General features: G+C 33.1%; 1 protein-coding gene and 1 long non-coding RNA gene across 7 annotated transcripts in view; one reads left to right on the forward strand and one right to left on the reverse strand.

The window, feature by feature from the left end:
- The window catches only part of LOC136275925 (uncharacterized), a 36,984-nt gene extending 24,558 nt beyond the window's left edge, over positions 1 to 12,426 (forward strand). Inside the window, exon 3 of the long non-coding RNA XR_010714434.1 lies at positions 12,323 to 12,426. This is a non-coding gene — a long non-coding RNA (uncharacterized lncRNA). The remainder of the gene's footprint in view (positions 1 to 12,322) is intronic.
- The window catches only part of LOC105324981 (myelin regulatory factor), a 65,457-nt gene extending 47,565 nt beyond the window's left edge, over positions 1 to 17,892 (reverse strand). For 5 of the 6 annotated variants that reach the window (XM_034471885.2, XM_034471899.2, XM_034471871.2 and 2 more), the window contains exons 1-2: positions 17,732 to 17,892; positions 657 to 723 (exon numbers count right to left, since the gene is read on the reverse strand). In XM_034471885.2, the coding sequence (XP_034327776.2) occupies positions 657 to 723; positions 17,732 to 17,774 (110 nt within the window). In that variant the 5' untranslated portion in view covers positions 17,775 to 17,892. Of the gene's footprint in view, positions 1 to 656; positions 724 to 855; positions 914 to 17,731 lie in introns of those variants that run through there. The other variant, XM_034471860.2, reaches the window with a different exon arrangement.
- Positions 17,893 to 23,288: the final 5,396 nt, after the last annotated feature.

Here is a 23,288-nt window from a genome sequence, read left to right on the forward strand (position 1 = left end):
CTGAATATTTTCTCAATTAACATTACGCTATGACACACTACATATTCACTTGAAAACCATCATTTTTAAAGTAAAAATAAGTGTACAACATTTCCCTTAAAACTTGTTTAGCTACCATTTTGGTTGCGCTTGCTTTTCAAATGTGACATAGCATGAATTCCATGCTTCATCTCTCTGGATTTTCACAGACAGAAACTATTAATATGGCTAACAGCAAAACCTTGGCCTCTTCAAGCTTAGATAGATTACTATTCAATGAACGTAACCTAGCTGCATGCCTTCCCCTCCCCACAGAAATATAAGGAGAACATATATATTTTAACATCAATTGGAAGGATAACTTATACAAATCAATTAGCATTACATTGCTAATAGCATATAAAATGGATTATAAAATCAGGAAGTTTTAAAGTCTGTAGTAGTTCATATTCTTTTATAGAAGTGCTTTACGAAATGAAAATTACATAAACATTGATATTTTTCCTTTATCCTTAAAATAAAAACAAAAAACAGATGATCTTTAATCACGGAAAGCCCTCTCAATCTTTTAAAAGCTTTTACTTAGAATAAGCTGATTGACTCAGCTCTGTTATAGGGAACAGTTATTTATATATCTTAAAAGTACGTCCTTGATGATCGTCGAGAACTGTACTCACATTTTGCCGTCCCCGAGGTAGCGTTCCAAGTCCATGTCCAAAGCTTCATCGATCACAAAGTCTTGGGCTAAAAAATAAATAAGAAATCCATTGAAATTCAATTCACATGATCCAGCCTCCCGCATTGACAGATGAATACAAATCATTACACATAACCTCCGTAGAAAAAAAAGTCCAAGACTCATGAACAAATTTTTACCACAATATTCACCGAAAGGCCCAGCTGGAAAATTCACAACCATATTGGTATATATCCAAAACTCAATTAGAGAAGAAAAAAAACTCCTTATTATTCAGATCATCAAATTTGTCTAAATCAATTTTGGGGTCAAGGTCGGTTGAAGCTACTGCTCCTGAACGTGTCTGGAGTTTGGGTCACGTACTTCTTGCAGAATTACAACACAAAGCCTCGATCGGTCCGCCATGGACCTGTGTGTTCATTCCCAAAACAGAAATGCAAATTGGATGACATCAATTTATGATATAGTCTGATATTATTATACTAATGAGCCTCCCAATCCCCCTGCAGTACTTGTCACAGGTGTATATATTAATTTCCAATCTAACAGAATTAATCTCTTAAAGGCATAAAGACGAAGTTTACGCATTCATCGACTGTATGTCAACAATACAATGAACTTTTTGATCATCTAAAACTGTTGAGTAGATTCAAAACAAAACTGTGCAAAAAAAAAAATGAATATGTATATTTATTCAAACTATACACGTCATGAGATTATCAAGGAAGAACCCTAAGAGCATGTTTAACAGGATATTATCTACTAAATGAAAACCTCAAGATCTATTTCTAAACCCAGCATAATTTCTTTGAAAATGAATCCTGCTCTCCATATGCCTGAAGTCTATTATAGAGAAAAATGTGACAGAGCAGGTTATAAAATTATAAAAAAAATTGTGTCTCTTTGGAACAAAAACTGGAGCTGTACTTCATAAAATTGACCCACTAACACACAAAGACAGACAGACCAATGGACTGAGAGACAGATGGAAAAATCATAAGGCTTGTTGAATGATACTCAATAGGACTATATATAACGTTGCATTAAGTTGCACTATTACAGTTATTTTCTGGGTGAAAAAGCTGTAATGGAGAGAAGCAATAATACATGTATCATGAACTGGTATTTTGTCCCTTATCATTTAGCAAAACATCTCAAATTCCATTTTAAAAACCCAGGCTTTCGACAGATATTTACACTTGTGTAAACACCAAAAGTCAAATATTGAATCAGTTTGATGCTGTCATTCCTACAGCAGTGTTACCCACAATTATGTCCTTCCTCTTTCTTTTCTTTGCTGACCAAAATTAGTTAAAACTGCTGAAGACATTACCTATATCAATGGCAGTAGATTCGAAATACATGTATCGGGTAATATATGCAAAAACAGACAAATCTATGAACTACAATTACATGTCCCTTAAAATTCAGGTCAAAAACCTTGTTCCCAAATAAAATTTTTATCTATCATTTTTTTTTTTTGGCTGAAATGGAAAGAAGCAACAATACATGTATCATGAACTGGTATTTTGTCCCTTATCATTTAGCAAAACATCTCAAATTCCATTTTAAAAACCCAGGCTTTCGACAGATATTTACACTTGTGTAAACACCAAAAGTCAAATATTGAATCAGTTTGATGCTGTCATTCCTACAACAGTGTTACCCACAATTATGTCCTAGTCTGTTCTTGGTAGACAAGTTCTAAATATCTCGGAGACTCCGATTACTTGTACCTGTTTATAGCTACTGTCAGCAAAGGCTTAACCTTCCTATATGAGACTTGATTTTGTCCCTAATTACACCCCCGTTTTGTGGCACCAAGCTAAAAGTATTTGGCTGTGAAAAATAGCATTATTCCGAAGATAACTCCTCCCCCACTCCATTCTCTTCCTCTTTCCTCTCTTTACTGACCAAACTTAGTTAAAACTGCTGAAGACATTACCAATATCAATGGCAGTAGATTCGAAATACATGTATCAGGTAATATATGCAAAAACAGACAAATCTATGAACTACAATTACAATTCCCTTAAAATTCAGGTCAAAAACCTTGTTCTCAAATAAAATTTTCATCTATCATTTTTTTTTTCGTAAGAAAAAGATTAATTAATATTGATGTGACCATGAATATCAGCATATCAAATGCACGCAAATTCCAGTGTAGTACCATGAACTAATGTATTCAATTGTAATGAGATAAATACTGAACCTTGTTTGTGTACCTAACCCGATATGTTGAACCACATACATTCACTGGGTGCAGATAATACTTCAAAACACTCCAATCAACCCTTACACGGATCTGATAAAATCTGATAATCTGTCATTCATACTTATTCATCTCCAGTAAGATGCAGAATTCTTGGAAATACAACAGAAAGTATTGTGTCGTCCCTTCTGATATCAAACACATTGGACTTGAATAAGAAAATTGTAAAGCCAAGGGCTTTAGTAATCTTCTTACAATCAAGATTAATAATAATCATAGCATAAAATATTTCCTTTCAAATCAACATATGTGATGATATTTAAGAAAAAACTTGTGAAGTCCATACTCAAAATTGTAAAAATTTCCTTCAGTATGACATTGTTCTGGAGCAGCCACCAAAAAATTGTTGTATATTACATGGGAGCCTGTTTTGATTGCCCATTAAATATACAAATTCTGACAGCTCAAAACAGTTCTGGTGTTCTTAAATAGAGGTAGTCTAGCTGGGCTCTATTAATGAATTCATGTGTGCTTGTTTACAACTTTAAATTGCATTCCAATTTAAGGTCAGATGACACGTTCCTCGAGAATCTTTTTTGTATCTCCTCGTAATAAAGAGTTCCAATAAAAAATATTAATTTTATAATTATTTTAAAAATGATTAAAATTTAATTCAATGTGGTAATGTGTCTACATGGCCGAGTGGCTAGAACCGTGGCCGCTCATTGGGTTCTAGAGGTCGTGAGTTCGAAACCCCGCCCAGGCCGAAATAGAGTTCCAATATAGTGAATTTTGCTGTGCTGTATATGTATTTATTTTTATATCAGCAATTCAAGTGTATTTTCCAAGAAGATTGTATAGGAAATTGCATACTCTAGTATTTTGCAGCAATGCCTGGTAAGGTACCCTAATTTTTGGCAAGAAAGCCTGTCAAAATAGTAGTAAACCATCAACAAATTCCTGGAAAAAGTTATAAAAAATTGAGGAACCTGTTGTCTGACCTTAAAACACAGAATCTTATTTTTATCTTAAGAAATCATAGCAAGTACATGTATTTGTTTCATAATGATAGTATAACAATGACAAGTTCTACATCCTGATGCACATTTTTGAATATATATATAGGCAGTATGTATCTTTTGAAAAACATGCATTGCAACTTACAATGGTGATGTTTATATGGCAATTGAAGCCCTAGCTGTCCAGTGGTACATTGCAACAGAAAAAGAAGCAAATCATCATATCAATAGTACATGTGAATTTTGTTTCTTAAAATTCAGTTTGAGCTAAAATTCAATATGATGTCAAGGTTATAAGAGAGGTCAAGGCCATGTACATATGACCCCTGAATGGTCCTTAATATGCCATGATCATATGAACATGGCAGCTAGGGCATGCCATAAATATAAGCTTAAATGCGAAAATATATAGAAAAGTATATATATATATTATACTGGTAATATATTCTTTTCATTCTTACATAAAGCACTGTAGCTATAAAGAATATTCAAATACTTCTTAGAGGACAAAATGAAATGCAGTAATCCCTGCACTTTATTAATGTAATTTAATCGTGACCAAGCATATATTCCCATTTTCATTTATCAAGTACATGCAAATGCACCTTTATAGGCTTGTTTATTTCTCTAAATGAAGTTGGATTGTTTCATAAAAGTTAATAAAAACTGGGGGGAAAAAATCAAGTACTGCTTTTACTTAGACAATTTTCTGCCAATATGTTGAATCTTAATTATAAATGCAGGTCTACTTAATATATCAGGAAAAATAAACACAGTCAAGGAAATATTCTATAAATTAAAATAATTAATGAATTCAACAATGGCACAAAGATCTCCTGTCAGGAAAAAAATGAGTACAAAAAAGAGAGGTGAAAACACCGACAGAGCTAAAAAAAGACGCGAAATCCCGAATATTATTCATATTAACTATTCTTTCAATCTTCTGTCATTAACATAGTAAAAACATTTTTCACAAAATTTTCATATCACCTTTTTTTTTCAAAACACCTACAGTTTTTGAAAATTAATTTTGCTTACTGTTAGGTTTGAAAAATCTTGATTTACCGGTAGAAGCTGCTCATAATTCTAAATGTTCATTAATGCATATTGTCTTGGTTGTGTACCAATATTATGTACTGTATATATGACATCTCTGTTGCTTTGAATTTGTCATCTGATGCCATCATGTTAAACTTAAAGTCTTAAAAGTCCTTATTACAAGCTAAAAAGCCTCTTCTATGCAATGTAATCTTCCATGTCTGATTTCTATCCTCCAATTGAATTACACTTCCTTAACTTAAGTTTCGGCATATGTGAAGATCAATTATCAAAGTTGTTTGGAAATATATCTAATTAACCATCATGCATTCACTTCCACTTCAATAAAAATTAACCCATCCCTACCCCCTTAAAAAAAAAAGAACTTGTTTTTAGAAAAAGTTCATATCGCAGTCTCAAATGGTTGAAAAAAAAAATAAACAAATGCATGGAGACTAACACATACAAGTACATACAATAAGGCTAAAGACACAGTTTGTATGGTTAAGACGTGAATACAGTACACAGTATGAGGCATGTCTGGTGGAAAAAAAAACATGTACAGAGATGTAATACAATAGAGATATTGCTTCAGAAGGGAAAGGGACACTTGAGGAGAGGATAAAGCCTCTTAAGGCAGCCTGTTCTAACAAAGATTTCTCTGATGTCTACTCGTGACGTAGAAGTTAGAGAGGACGGTTTGACAACATTCACTTCAATATGTTATTATTTCAGACTAGATTTAACATACAAGAGAAAATTGATTTTTTTTCTCTCTCTAATTTTTACAAGGTTTAATTAATAAAACATTGTCTGCAGTAGATAGATTGATAAATAATGTTGTTGTTACAGTCTGTTTGTTTAGTTTTCAAGTTAGAAGGAGGAGATAGGAATTGCCAAAGGTCATCAAAAGCAGAACCTGCATGTTCCTTACTGCATATACAAATCTAACTGTACATGTATGTGTAATTGTGACCTTTCTATGATGGTTTTGCTTCAAGTTCAAAGGAGAATGACCTTTACTGAAAAAACGGAAAAAAAACCTAACATGACACATACAAAAGTCAATCAGATTAATGACAGTAATATGCAACTTGTCCAAGTTCTGATGGAATCCAGTGTATATGCATTTGTTCAAAATCATATCTGAAGTATTTGATGATCATGTTTACTAATGGTTCTGCTGTACATAGCAGAAATGGAAAGTATATGGTGTCCAGTAATGTATACCATGACAGCATCATGGTCTGTTCTAACCCATTCGTTTGTGCATGCAAATAAAAATAAATGTAAAAAAAAACCCAACAAGAGCATCTCCATCCACAGTCAGCTGAGCTGTCTGGTGTCATCAATAAGTGGACCTGTGCTCCATTAACCTACTGTCATCCAGACAGGCTGCCATGATCTTGTACATGTCCAAGTGACATCTGAGAGGCAAAAAAAACTAACCACAGCACTACAAGGTTTTTATCCACAGCGGTTTCATGTCACACTGTGTTACAACCAACATAAGGGATAAATCATTACACCTACTAGATTTCCCTTACTGTGTCAGTATTGCAAATGATCAACCCAAGGATGACCAAGATATGTTTGCATTTGAGATTTTAAGTTCCATTTGGGAAAGGGAAAGTTGATGGGGATAACAAAAGCAATGTTTTAATCCTTTAGTCCTATATGACACTAAGGTTCCAGAACTTAGGACCGACAAACTGATTGAATAAACAAGATCTACCATCCCAGTAATTTTGATCAAGGTTGCCTTTTTTACTGTGTGACCAAATTCATTTCTTGTTTGCTTTTTCAGATTCCTGAAATCGCTTTGAAGGGTTAGAACAGTGCAAATGTCATAATATATACAGTAAACAAAAACATCAAATCAGGGGTAATGCACAATCATCTGGGTAAACAATTAGTGATACAAGATTCCAAGTCAGCTGATTTAACCCCTATGATAAAACTACTATCTGGGTCTCCATGTGTACATGCAGTCAGAAATTATGTTATGCAACAATTACGATTTGTACAAAGTACAACAGAGTATATACCTGGCTATACAAAATAAATATACATAATATCTGGATATTCTGTCAAGACAGTGACTCGGTCAAACACAGACAAACATCAAATCCCTACTGTAGCTGACCATCCACTCAACCTAATATTAACATCAAATATAATTTTTGCTGGTTCACCTGGTACATCATCTGCTGTAAAAAGATAGACCCAGGTAATATGGGACAATTAATACAATACTAGCAGCATAATAATTAGTAGGGCTATTATAAACTGTCTAATGCCCCCCCCCCCCCCATTTTTTTTTATTCTGTGTCGTTGTTGATACACCTGGGTTCATAAAACGCCTGCTGCCTGATCTAATATTGCACAAGATATATTCCTAGTCATCTCTGTTTGACAACTGCTTACAACTATAGCACACAATCCAAAGTGCAATGGCTGCTTTGTGATTTGGTTTTTTGGTCCCAGGACAAGATAAAACAGCAATTACAGCAATTCCAATGTTAAACATCTTATTTCAAAAACCAAATGAATATTTATAGTGGCGGACTGCATGATGATCTTCAACTATTTCCAGAATGGGATCTGGCAGTGACATACTTTCATCACAATTTTGATGAAGTTGTCAATTCTGAAGCATGTACCAGTAGTCATCAGGTATATACCCAAATATCCCCACCCCCTACCATCAATCTGCATCCCCTGCATAGTAAAAGTGGCCAAAAAGAACCCTTACTGACTAAGAAGTAACCACTGTTTCATAAGTGTCTCTGAACTTTCTGTACAGAAGTCTTCATACAGTCATAAACATGCTGTAATCTTGCTCAACACGAGGACCTTAGCACAATTAGTTGTTATATTGTTGATTGCCACATTGTCTCAGGGCCTTTATTACAGTGGCTATATTTATACACACAGTACTGCATTCCGGTCCATAAATATCTCCACAAAGTTGTACTGAGTGTCCAGTCCACTTACCCACAGTCATGCAAGGCCCTATAATCAGTGTGTTAATGACCCTTGTAATACAAATGGCCCAACGACTGCTGGAGATTTACTAGAACACTTCAATCCAGGGCATTAATCTATCACAATACAAACTGTATGATGTTGGCATGTGCTGGTATTACTGCACTGTAGACTTCTCTTATCAGTCAGTATGAGCAATAATTCTTCAGATTTACAGGTGTATTGCCCAGTACTTACGGACCATGCTTTGTATGGGTCCATTTTATTTAATTTGGTTCGTCATTTTTGATTTGATTTGCAACTTTTCATAATAATATTTGGCTTAAGGTTCATTAATTAAATCTTAACAAGAGGCCAATTGGCCTTAACGGTCACCTGAGTAGCATATATCCCATACACAAACTTGTCATCGAGTCTCATATATGCATCTAATTAATTAGGTTTCATACTGGAGTAGAAAAATTATAAATTTGTAATGACGACCACATTTCAAAAAGAACTGTGAAACCTATAATTTTGGTGAAAAACTAAAAGATCTGGTCTACAAAATCATGAATTCAGTTTTCCTTTCAGGTGTGTGGGAGTATTTAAAGAAGATAATTTTTTAACGTTATATGCATTAACATCTATAATCCATTTTGGCCCTCCCCTAGAATCAAAACCCATCCTTGAGGGGACATGAAAATTAAAATTTCAGTAGAGGAATTCCTGATAAACATAATTATTAGTCAGTTTTTTATACAGATGTGTGAGAATAGAGAAGAACATTTTTAAACATTATATGCATAAACACTATATTGCCATATTGCCCCCCCCCCCTTCATGTCCTGAACCCCTGATCCAGGGGCCATGAATTTCACAATTTAGGTAAAGGAGATTGTGGGTATCATAACCATGTATTCAGTTTTTTGCCCACATGTGTGGGAGTAGAGAAGAAGATTTTTTAAGATTTAAAACATTTTTAATATATGGCCATATTGGCTCCACCCTAGAGCCTGAACACCTAACGAAGGGGTCATGAATTTCACAATTTTAGTAGAGGCCCTCATGGATATCATATTAACCATGTATTCAGTTTTTTGCTCACATGTGTGGGAGTAGAGAAGAAGATTTTTTAAGATTTAAAACAGTTTTACTATATGGCCATATAGGCCCCACCTTAGAGCCTGAACACCTAACAAAGGGGTCATAAATTTCACAATTTTGGTAGAGGGCCTCATGGACATCATAACCATGCATTTAGTTTTTAACAAATATATATGGGAGTAGAGAAGAAGATTTTCATAGATTTAATACATTTTTACTATATGGCCATATTGGCCCCACCCTAGAACCTGAACCCCTGACCAAGGGGTCATGAATTTCACAATTTTGATAGAGGGCCTCATGGACATCATAATCATGCATTAAGTTTTTAACAAATATATATGATAGTAGAGAAGAAGATTTTCTAAGATTTAATACATTTTTACTATATGGCCATATTGGCCCCACCCTAGATCCTGAACCCCTGACCCAGGGGTCATGAATTTCACAATTTTGATAGAGGGCCTCATGGATATCATAATCATGCATTTAGTTTTTAACAAATATATATGGTAGTAGAGAAGAAGATTTTCTAAGATTTAATACATTTTTACTATATGGCCATATTTGCCCCACCCTAGAGCCAGAACCCCTGACCCAGGGGCCATAAATTTCACAATTTTGGTAGAGGGCTTCATGGACATCTTTACCATGCAACCAGTTTTTTTCTCACATGCAAGGGAGTAGAGAAGAAGATTTTTGAAAATTTGTTTCTTTTTGCATATTTGGCCCCGCCCGTGGCACCCCAGGGGTGGTAGAGCCATGAATTTCACAATTTAGATTCTTCTTACCAAAGAGATGCTTCACACCAAAAATGGTAACGATTGGCCTGGTAGTTTTCAAGAAGAAGTTAAAAATGTAAAATTGTTAACGCACGACGCACAGACGCACGACGCACGACGACGGACGAAGACCAATTGCAATAGGTCACCTGAGTGACTCAGGTGACCTAAAAATGTGAACAATTGGTAAAGCTTCAATTTTCAACAAATATTTTACCTGGCTATAAAAAATATCATTTTCAATAATCAACAATATTCTACTGAAAATAAAACCTTTTTAAAGGATGAATATATATCTTTATGTTATACGAAAGCAAATAAAATATATCCAATCTAATCAACGATCAAAAGAAATGGTAAAAATAACTGAAACATCAATTGTTGTTGATTCTTTCTGCACAGCATAAAAAAAAACAAATCCCGGAATGTCAACAAATTAGTTCATGGGACCGCTCATTTGTACTAATGTCATTTCTGGGTGTCAAACAGATTTTTTAACAGAACTAAGAAACAGTAGAAGTCCTCAGCCTTATTGCACCTAGATGTCAGCTATCTCCCGTGTTCTGCTTATCTTGTTAAAGCTGCAGTGTACTTGTATTTTCCTTTTTATATTGACAAGAAGCTAGTTGGGAGACTTTCTGGCTCATTTCCTTAAGACTTTATTTCTAAGAGAATTTTATCATTGACTATGGCTTTCCTAAAGTCACTCGAGAAGAGTGCAGGTTTTCCGTTATATCTTTGTGTCAAAAAAAAAGAAAAGAAATTGATTGTGATGTACCATAATGTCTCAAAGCAAAACAATTTCATGCACATGGGATGTTTAATGGGCAAATACGAAACAAAGTCACAAATACTTCAAACTGTGCACCATCATTTATAGATATAGGTAGATTTTCTATTGGACACCAGATCAGCTCTCCAAAAAGAAAGACATCATCATGATGCAAACTTTACTGTTGAAGCATTTATGATATTTTCAATTCCTTCCTCAAAAGAAATATAAATTGCGCCCTCAGTACAAATAACCCAGCTTTCATATTCTGCTATCAATTACCTAATTAACTTATTAATAAAGGCGACAATGATTGCCATGGTAAATTATGATCTAAAACTTGATAATGAATAATTCAAGGAGAGAGGTCCAGCCTCTTGTATGGTCATTCATATTTCAACACCATGTGCTTCAGATCCATCTCGGTTAATTGCTTTGTGATGAACAGGAACATGCAGGCATAGCAGAACTCGGACCACTGAATACATGATGCAATGCAAACATTCGAAACCATAGCTAAAAAGACTGAATTTAATAATTTTTTCCCACATAACTACTAAAAGTACATAATCTAAGCTAAACAAATGCCAGACACTACATTTTTGTAAGATTTGTCTTTCTTTTTCAAATTTAAAAAAAATCAATGTGGTATTTTAATCATGCAATAACTGGACAATTTTTTTTTCAGATACTTTTTTCTCTGTTTCCGTTTACAAATCTGAAACAAGACTCTACTGTTCTATCTGTCATGAAATGGAATGCATTAAACAATAAACCCTACAACTAATATAGTTCTAAGTCTTTGTAAAAATTGTTTTCAATTAGTACATAACATCCTTTTAATTCACAAAAAAGGGATTTATTATCTTGTCCACTAGGTGGCATAAATAAACACTGGCCAAGTAAATCTTAAATTAAAATCTCCCTATCAGCTTTTCAATTAAAACCCAGCTAACACCCAAACAGTCGCAAAAATAGCCTGGAGGCTTATAGATGGCAAGCTAACAAAATATTGGCATTCCTATGACTAATTCTTTTGCAGTTCAATATCCATACAAGGATGGGCCAAAACACACATACCCGAGTTATACTGCGTTTTCAACAAAACTCTAAGAAAGAAGACAAACAAGATCTTTCCATCAAAATATTATATACTCAGGGCTTCGATCTTCACTAATTTTCTTCAGCCTTCGTGAACATTTACTTAGAGCCATTATGACACAAAAGGCTTGTTTGTCTACATTACATCTATGTGTGAAAACAGAATCACACACCAGTTCATTTTTCCGCAGGAATTTTTTTAAAAAACTTAACACTCAGTAAATCCTATTTTCATCCGAATTTTCTTCAATCTTTTTTCCAGTATAAGGTGACACATAAATACTTTTGTCAAGAGTACAGAATGACATCTGGGTTCCCTTGCTAGACTCTTTTTAACAGCTTGTTGATGTTGTCGATGGTTAATTTGACAAGACTATCTCATTTTTAAGTGAACATGATGGATGGTGTCCTAAATGAAAGAGAAATGAGCATATCCCCACCCTTAACCTTAACCCATTTCTTCCATGAAGTTTATCCTCTGAACACATCGTGACATCATGATAATTAAACAATTATCACTTAATGTCCAAATTAGCTTGCAGCTAGATGAATGTCATCTAGTCCAAATTGTCTCTCATGTACCTTTGTAAGAAAATACTTTTAAAATGTTCATACATGCATATACTTTTTCCTCCTTTTTTTTTGCAGAAAGAGAATACCATCGAAACCGGACTGACGTTTTCCCCCAATTATGGAGTGGGGATGAAACAGATGCTCTATATGGACTGAATCTGGTTTGTTCAATGCCAGGAGTTCAAAATAATGGTCAGTGACATCAAAGCAGGCATATAAATCTTGGTATATTACAGGCTTCACTTTGCAACAGCTTAACAAAATTATTTTTATTGCCGTTATCAATAAACTGAAAAACGTACAACTTATGGAGAAATATATTCACAACTATAACAGAAAAATACTTAATACTAAAAGTAAACCCTTTCCTCCAACTATCTTTTATGTTGGTGTGGGTTTTTTTTTCTTTCAAATATACAGTATCATAATTGCAACATTCAGTGCTTATGATGAAAAATGTATATATGTTTAGACTAGTTCAATTTAAACCTAGAGATGTACTATCCAAAAGAATCTAGCTTTGTTATGGAAGCCTTAAGAGAAAGATTTAAAATATATTCAAACCATTTAAAAAAACCAAAAACAACTCTATATGCACTTTTTACTTAATCAACCATGTAATTAATATGAGTATCTGAAACAACTGAAATTCAACACTTCGTCAAATCCGGTGCCATATAAATTTAACCCTGAAAATGTCCCTGTGACCTTTATTCTTTTCATCACAAATGAATTAATACAACTGGAACCAGTCTTGTCCAAGTATTGCTATAAAATGCTGTAATGTTTAATAGCTGGTAAGTACCAAGAACTCAGTTTTGAATGAGTTAAAATGATTTTGTATTTTTACAAGTGTAATCACTTAACAGCTTCAAAATCATTGCAATTGAAAAAATATTTTTTGGTTTTACCTCCAAAAACAAAAATTCATACATGCAATGCTGACTATATAATCAAACGTGAAATAGCCCTAACTAAGACTGATCAATTAGCAGTACAGTATACATCATCTGTCACTAGAAGTCACGATCGTTTTTGGATATTTGGCTTTTTCACACTTGCTATGAAATTTTTAGTAGTATCTAATTGTTGAACAGCAAGGCCTCCCTCATAATTTTCCTGTTGCGAGGTCTAAAACAAGCAAAGGAAAAGGCACTGCCGCGTTCACTTCTATTTGTCATTTTTTTTCTAAATAGATCAGTAAGTTGAGGGGGTGGGAAGAGTGGATTTTTTCTTGAACCTACACGTCTGTCTTTGGTGCATCAGATCAATGGTTATGCCGCTAAAATCACAACGTACTTAAAATATATACTTTGAATATTAAAGTTAGATAATATTTCCTTCAAAACATAAGTCTAAACATACAAATTGCAAAAAATAAGCCATTATGTCAAAAACAAAAGTCAACAAATAGTAATATTTCAATGGGAAAACAGTCATATTTATAACCAAACGCTAGGAAATTCTTAAGAACTGTTGTCCTAAGCCCCAAGAGTGACTCACTTTGTGGTCAGTCAACAAACACTTAGCAAGGAAGTCAGTTCCTGTATACACATGGAATACCATCATGATTTTTTGAAAACTTGTCCATATAGAGTGTCAAGCTATGAACAACTATCTCGGTAAAGTACGGTGCTACCTAGTGTATATCTCACAGAAATAATAATTTATCTGCAAGAATCAGAGCTCCTAACCTTTGATAGCAGCCTCCATTGCAACTTCTTACATTCTTTCGATGAAAACAAAGGAAGACTTGTTTTCAAAGCTGTCATGGTGACCTTTAAGTTTAGTACAAATATTACAAATATAAACTAGATAATCTTTTTTTCCCCTGTTTTTGACTGATTTGTGCCATCAAATAATGATTAAAAAATTAACTGACTTCATTAACATCATTTGTACACCATTTTCAGAAAATTACAGGTAGGAAGATAAATTATGCCATTAATATGCTCCGTTAAGTTCGATAATTCTTTGACAACCTGTAACATTCTCTCTCCATGCACTGCGGTTTTACACCAAATTATTTGACATTCTTTGGTTTTTTTTTCCCCTATTTAAATGAATTAGGTATTATTTTTAACACTTCAGCAAAAAATACATTATACTACACTCACATCAAACGCTTTGAAAAGCACTTGATTTAGAATCTGGATTACAGTTCGCAAAATGAACAGCACAAATCGATTTTTAGAATTTTAATTCATGATATTACTTAAGGCCACTTGAAAAATAAATTTGTCATTTTCTCTCTAAAGTATAACAATTTACATCTCAAGTTGGACGAAAATGGAAAAAGTAAGTGTGTGTGTGTGTATGACGCACTGTGCTGGGTCAAAAAGGGGACAGCTAGTTTAAAGCAGAAAAACACAAAGATTATAATGTAATTAAATAATTTCCTGATTTATTTCAACTGTTTCAATTTTTTAGCAAAAATTCTATTCTAACTTTTGAAATTTGTCTTACATTAAAAGCTATGGGAAAACGATAATTGACATTCTTGCACTGTTGTATGTAATATCCTGTACAACAATCCTACAGAATTAGAAATCGTATCTCTTACATAACTATTGTAAATCAGAAAATAAAAAGTAAGAGCTGCAATGTTATATCATCAAAAAGATTAACTTAAGCTGGTAATTGGGACACTCCCATGCTGTGACCTACTGTTTATCAAAATAAGCAATAAAATCAAGTGTAATTTTTTTTGTTAATAGTTTCTTTTTCAAAATTGTCACATAACAGCGTAGCGCAGTGGGTTAGAGGTTTCTCTATGAACATGTAAGTCATGAGTTCAAATCCTGCTGGGGATTTCAACATTTTTACTTCTCCAAAAGTTTTTAAAATGTATTTTTTGGTTAAGTATGGTGAAACCTGAAAATTCTAAACCAATAAAAATATTTTAATGATAATGTACTTGAATCCACATTAATATCGACATATGTCCCATACAGCTTTAAGAAACCTCATACCAGTATGTATTATTTCATACATCTTATTTCATTCTTTTCTCAGAATTATTGTTTAAAACATTTCACAATGTAAACAAAATTGATTATACTAAAATGCCTTTTTTTTTTTTAATAAAATCAAAAACTTTATCTTTTTTAAATAAGTCCATTCATTCAAAATGTAATCAGTTTAAAATTAATTATTCTTGACTTCCATAGACTCATTATCTTTTTCAAAACATCCATATCAACAATCATTTTATTAATACATATAATTTGGTTTTCATAAGAGTATTTTGAAGTGGATTTGAATATGTCCTGATGTCTCTTTCCCCATGAAAAATAAAAACTTTTGTAACAACAAAAAACTAGATCAAAAAAGCAATTCAAAGCGGAAGTGTGTCATGGCAAAAAGGAAGGATTGCAAGAGAGTTCCGATCCTAGGAAGATTGTTTTCCTAAAAATTGCCCAGTAATTAAAAGTCTGCAATTAATTTTACAGAGTATAACCTACTTACAGAGTCATGTAAAGCTTGTATGTCGTGTGCTGTGCGTTTGGAGGAGGAAAAAATGGGGGGGGGGGGTCTTGAAAAAAAAAGTGTGTTGTAAAGAACTTATTATAAATATGGTACCTTCATGGATATCAAATTAAATTTAAGGATAAACACCTTGATTTTTCAGATGTGTTACAGATTTTCTTCATCAAGCTATTAAAAATCAGCTCTACTTTTTTTTAATCACAAGACAACTTTTAAGGCAACTAGTTACTTAAATTAAGACTACTAACCGATATTTATAACAAATGAAATTTAGGTATACTTTACTACTGCTTGATAGTAACCTTATTCTCCCCTCCCCCTTCCTTGCATTTTTGCCTCTCCAGTCCACCTCACTCCACCTTAACCCAACCCCATCCCCACAAACTTTGTTAAAAGTATTAATTTCAAATAAAATATTCAAACAATTTTTTTCCCTCAAACATTCCAGTTTACTCATAAAACATTTACCAGTAATATGGAACAATAGACCACCCACCCAAGACATCGCACCCACCAAACCACCTTTTTTTTTCTCTCCCCATATCAAAATATTTTCATATCATTACTTCTGGAGTTTTAAAATCAGTTACACTAGCTAGCATAACCAATTTAATCCTATTTTGGGATTTAATTCTACAATCTGTCAGTTAAACTGTCTCGGATTCAGTCGAAGGATTCTACAGAATTTCTGTTGTTGTGTTCACACTAAAAACGGCACCCTTCACTAACACACTATGGATTTTAGCAAGAAAATGATCAACAAAACATGGTTATGCCTGAGGGATATACACTTTTAAAGGTGCTCTCAAAAAAAAGAAAACTGGGCAAAAATACCAAGCACAATTAGGTCTGCAACCTTCTTTGATTTACAGGAAAATAATTGATCATGAATCACAGTTAAAACATCTGATAGTACAAGTGAAGCATGAGTTGATTATGAGGTGTGTCGCATACCCGTATTAACCTAGTACATTAAACTTTTATCTTGCAGACTCTTTGAAGCCCATTAACAAGCATAAAGTATGATCCATGAACCAGTGTTATAATAATTAATGGGTTCCAAATCAATAATTCATCAGGGATATGTACCCAGCCTTCTTCATTTCATCATGATGACAAATAGAAGCACTTTTTCCTTCTTTTTCAATTTGCTTTATCTCAAAATTTTCTTAACCGATTTAAAATTCATTTTATATTCTACATTTTTTTTAAATTTAATTTTCTTTTTTTTTTTTTTATCAAATTGGTGTTTCTTAAATTTGAAGTTATATTCAGCTTTTCTTTATGCAGTTCATCCATTATAGAAAAGACTCATTGTTTTGATAGAGAGATAGAACAGGCTAAATAGAATATGAATCTAGTACCCAACCTAGGTTATATAGATATGTGACCTTATAGATAATAAACGTGATACATATATATGATTACAGCCATGATACATGTTACTGAAGCATGGTTTACTTGTGGAAAAACAAATTCCATAAAATCATTTTACAATACAAATACCAGCGATTTTGAGAGCTGGCTCTAGCACAAGCATTTTGGAGCCAAAATCAAACTATGAAGATGATACGTATCCAATGTCATTTCAAAATGAAACATTCAATTCATTGCTCAAAATGAGCAAATATACAGGCCTCTAGTTTAGCGCGTGTATATTAAATTTTTGCTATTAAAAAAAGGGGGCGGTTGATACCCCATGACCTTATTCCCGAGAGTAAAGAAAATGACAGTCTGCACGCAATATCTACTGTATATACCATGAGTATTGACATATTTACTTTTAAAGACAATCAGTTTTCTACAAACGTACATTTTGCTGAAAAACTACACACATAGAAACGATCCATCTCAATAAAAGATTGAGCGTCAAGCTCTGACACTTTAAAACACGTCTTCGTCAACTGAAATCTCTCTTCTCTCTTTTCACCGGAAATCTAAGGATACTTTGCGAAGTTTTTTAAACATGTCGTTTGGGACGACAGTCCAACTTACCTATGGCATCTCGGATAGCCTGGTCGTCCGCCAGGACTTCCATTGGATCACCGGAATCAGAAAATCAAAACTTTGGTGTATTTACAAATCCATGTGTATATTGACGATCTTTTTCTTCTTCAGTGTACACATTACACTTTGCCCTTTGCCCTCATGACGTATGAGCACATGACAGTTCAATATGATTTTTGGCGGGGGTTGCTTCCCTTTGATTATGCTGTAGAAATTGATTCATGCAAAGTTTTAATAAACTCTGTGAAGTTTCTATTCCCTTTTCTAAATCGATCTTGCAATTGAAAATATTCCTGATAAGTTAGAATATATTGCCACGGAAGTATATAGTCCCCGATATTTCGTCTGTGTCACTTTTTAAAGAAAAAGAAAAAATATCACAAAGATGAAATTCGCTAGAACTTTCCGTCCCGAAAAAAGGTTTGCAGGAGAAAAAAAAAATTTCGTCTACCAAATTCTGCGCCTGACTTCAAAAGCTCCACGATACTTTAAAAGTATTCCAATATCTGCCTTATAACTATAAATATGTAAATAAATCCTGCTTCCGGTGTTTTTTTTGTGTGTGAGGCAACTGCATGGCCAGAAGCATACGTATCATTTTTTTATCATATACACATGTATCAAAATCATTAAAAAAGGACTTCATTTAAAACATATACACATGTACATGTACATTTATTTGCGATTTCACTCATACTCTGAGAAGGGGAGAACACTTGTACCAATGTCTCAGGTTATGTTCCATTTGTTTTTATTTCCTATTAAAATATTTAATAATTTAATATATTTAATAATGTATATCTTTATCGGGCTTCCAACGTTGTACATGTAAAAATAAACGCAATTTGACGTATGGTTTGTTTATTTTTTTTTTTATTAATTCGTGTTTACAATAATTCCTACATGTATATGTTGACAACATAATTTTGATTATATTTAAATAATACCAACTGTTCATATTTCCTGTCATCACTAAAATGGCCAATCTACAGCGTCAACGATCAAGCAAATTTTCTTATTGGTCAACAAAACGTACTTGTATATTTATGATATCATATTATGGCAATGCAATAAAGACCCGTTTTCATAACGCTCAATCACAAAAACTTTTAATTCTAATTCAATTAAATTAATTCAATTTAAATTCATGCCAGAAAAAGTCACTTACTTCAAATCTTTTTATTATGTTCATTGAACAATTGAGAAACTTTCTTTAAAATCTTCATCTTATCGTGAAGCAAATGTTGTAAGAAAATGCCTACATTTCAGAATAATAAGCCTCTATTGACCCAAGTCTCTGTATTCCGGGCGAGGTTTTTCATCAACCGACTTAATATATGCTAAGATTTTTCAACCAAACAGACTCTCCACGCACTTTTTTTAAGGGGATAAACAAATTTGTAAAAATTTTGTAAAAAAAATTACATTAACAGTTGATAGTCTAATTTTAAGATATATATAAAGCAATGGCTTTAATCCCCACCCCCAAAGATTTATTTTATCATTCACACCTCACGTAAGATTGCTTCTTGCACGAACATGGGTCCGCCTCTTTTGTAAGGTTTGTAAAGTTGGGTTTTTACAATTTACTAGAGATCCATATTTGATGTGCATTATAATTTCGCTGTCGTATTAATGTTTATATATGCATTGAACGAATTCTATTCCTATGAGGGAGTGTGTGGGATGTTCAATATTTTAATGGTGAAAATTGAAGGACAAGAATCGTTATATTATAACACAATCATCCATAATTAAATCTTTCACTTTCACATTTTTTTTCTTGTTTAGATTATTTGCAAATGAAAAGGCTCCATTATTTGCAAATGAAAAGGCTCCTTAAATTCAAACACTTTTATCTTGCAGTAAAATAACTTCAAAATTAATATTAATTTAATATTTTGCAGTTGGCAAAACTTGACAAGTTTTTTGAATTGAACACTAGACTAGTGTGAGTTCTGAAATATCGTAAATTGGCAGCTGTGAATCAATGATATCGAGATAAAAAATTATTCGGTTATATTTTATTAATCAGGAACAGATGTATACTGAATTTTCTATGTCCATCATTGGTCGTAAAAATTAAATCAACATATCACCATGACCTCGTAAATTCAAACAATTCTTTTAGATGTTGAACATCAAATAACCTTTGAACTGAAAGATGGTACAATATCAAACTCGATGAAAGAGTTTGTTCTATTGGTTACTTAGAACATACCACTGAACTCATAATGTTAAGGAATGTTCAGAGCTATTTTAATTGGGGAAAGTATCATATACCTATACACGTATAGTACACATCACCCAATGTAATCAACATTTTAAACTTATGTCGACTACCATGTTCGCTAGCCAAGGGTTTACGATCGCTCTGCGACTCTCCAAGAGAGTTTACGATTCCCACGGAGACTCTCCAAGAGTTACAGAGAGGATTGTAAACCCTTGGCTTGCGAAGATGGTCGACAACAAACTTTACAAGATGAAAAGACAACCTTTGTAGGTTTTATTTCTTAAACAATTACATAAAGTGGTCAAAAAATTCCATGTAGTACTCAGTCCTCTACTTAAGCATTTGTTGTCTTTTTAGCTCAACTGAGTCGAATGCCCATGTGAGCTTATAATCAAGATTTTTTTATTGTCGGTCGTTATCGTTGTAGTTGTTGTTGTAAACCTTTTGCACTGTCATCGTCTTCGTGTCCAGAATCATCCATTGGACCAATTTCAACCAAACTTGGCTCAAAGAATCCAAGAGAATTTAAATTTGGTGAAATGAAGGGTCACGCCTTTCTTAAAACCGTTAAAAGGTAGATATAATTAAGACAAAGAAAATCTATTGGGAATTTCAAAAAGCTTTTGGTCAGAAAAGTTGATACTTATGCGTAATTTTCCTAATGTAGTGTAGGCTCATATTTATTCAAATCGTGATCCCCTGGGGGATGTTTCGGTGTGGCCACAATGTGAGTAGTGTCAAATTTTTACATAGGAACATATAAGGCTAAATTTCTAAAAATCATCTCAAAAACAATTTTGTCAGGAAAGTAAAAACTACGTGTATGTGGAAGCATCCCCAGATAGTGCAGATTCAATTATCCCCAGAGTTAGGGTGGGGAGACAAGGGGGTGGTGGAATCTTTTCATAATACATTTTGCTAGATAAGTTGAAACCCTATATGGAAGCACTCTCAGCGTGGTATCAAATTTGTTTAAATCATTATCCCTTGAGGTAATTAAGGAAAATCATTCAAATATTTCATTTTATAGTATGGACTTAATTTTCAAAAAAAATTGAATACATTTAAAAAATGATCCCCAAAATAAAAAAAGGAAAGAAAACAAGACAAGAAAATCTGCTAAATTTTACATATATTTTCAGTTTTGATTTACTTAGTATTAAGACTGTTGGATTAAGGTTATGACAGTTTGCTAATGTTGCTTAGGTGAGCGGTGTGGCATATGGGCCTCTAATTGTAACATTCCTTGGAATTATTGTGGATTCAAATTTCACTTTAACCTATTTTTTCTGGTTTAAAACAACTTTAAGTATACTAATCATGCAATAAATAAAGTTAAAATAACATTCTGAAGAACCAAAATAGTACTTGTGTAAGTAATATATTTAAACGTGTTAAACATTATGTGTAAGTACTACTGAAATCGAGGATATCCAAAAGTCATATATTACCAATGCCATTCATGGAATATCTTTGAATACAAATTATTTCTATATTAATCAATACAATATTAATTTTCCTTTATTGTTATGTTTCTTGGAGATTCGATCGTGTCATGTCTTAAAGCAATATGAGCTGCAATTTTCATGCTGATTTTTTTTTTTTACGAAAAATGTTATTTTCTACTAAAATGACAAAAATATCATGGTTTTTAAAGTTCTGTTAGCCATATTTTATTGGAAAAGCCGTATAGAAGCCTTAAATGAAGCAAAATTGAATTATTGTCATCCTGTAAACAAATTGATCTGCTATATATTCCTTGAAAGAAAAATCTTTCTTGTTACGAATATTGATGATTCTTTCAAAAGAGTTTAATTTACATGCAGACTTATCATACTAGCAGGTTTTTGCAGCAAAATAAAATTATTAAAAATACAGCTCATATTGCTTTAAGTTTTGAATTTACAGGGTGAGTGTAAATACAAAATTTACAACATGACGACTTGTAAATTTTGTATTTACACCCACCCAGTAAATTCAAAATTTACATCAGATCTGTTTAAGTGTTCGTTGTCGTACTTGTAAAAATCTCGATATTTCTAGAATATTTCCTGAAAGGCTAAAAGTTCGTTTAAAAAAGAGTTATAGGATTCTGATATTTGCTGTACCCTCCTCCCCTCAAACAAAAAATGAAAACAATATTTCATCATAAAGTCACGTGTGTTTATGTTTGTGCAGGGGGAGGGGTGTCTACTGACCTTCACCTTGTACCATTCACATCCAGGTATCTGATACATGAACCGATTTTTTTTGACACATTTTTTGACATGCACATTTATCTCAATGTCTACCTCAATATCTAAGGGATGCCACGGACACGTTTGCTGGGGGAAAACCCGATACCACGGGTTACGGAAATGGGTCAACAGATTTACCGGGTACATATTATAGCTCCGATGCACCTCTTCACTGTCCCCTATCCAATATTCTAACCCCGTCCACTTTGCATCCAAGTTACAATGTCCACGTGTTAGGACATACATGGTTCAACCTTTTCTTATTTGTCTTGTGTACTTTGTAATGAAAAAAGTAAAACACGGTCGCAGCATAGTGATGGGGCATACGAGTTACAATTGTTATTCAGTATATCCGATTTTAAAGCTGCTTGATCCAATTTTTTTAATAACAAAGCTGAATCAAATAACTTTTCATGAAGACAACTTCTCTTAAAAAATCACAAGCTTTTCACCAAGTAATATCCACATAAATATTTAAAGTAAATAAACAAAATATTGAAAAGATTGAAGAATGAAAATAAATTTTGTTGGATTACACATGAAGTCTTTGCCCATGAGCAATGAAAGTTCCAACAATAGCAATTTATTTAGTTTCATCCACCGTTTCAAAGTTTATGTTTATTACTCACTATTAATATAAACTATAATGAAGTCAACATTTCTGTTTAATTTCATGTGTTTATTTTTGATTAACCGAACACTATCAAAGCTAAAGGTTTTAAACGTAATTGCTGGCATATTGGTATTGCTGGCGAATTGCAATGTTTTATTATAGATATTGCAAAAGAAGGCGATCCTTGCTTTAAAATCGGACCAAGCGGCTTAAAAATCTTGGAAACGAAGTCGATTCTGCAGTAAGCGTGAATGCGTTATAAGTGTGTTCGAATTAACTGTGTACAACTGTAGATAATTTTTGAGCTGTAAAAAAAGTAGGTTTTGCCTCTCAGATAACGACGATTTTTTATATTTCTTGACACTATCAGGCATTCCTTGCATGTTTAATGTTAGTCACATGAACGTCGAAATTTTGCTTATTCAAAGAGTTTAAAAACGATAAGTATTTTGCATCTTGCTT

Source organism: Magallana gigas, chromosome 5 (genome assembly GCF_963853765.1).
Source record: "Magallana gigas chromosome 5, xbMagGiga1.1, whole genome shotgun sequence".
In the NCBI taxonomy this organism is placed as follows: domain Eukaryota; kingdom Metazoa; phylum Mollusca; class Bivalvia; order Ostreida; family Ostreidae; genus Magallana; species Magallana gigas.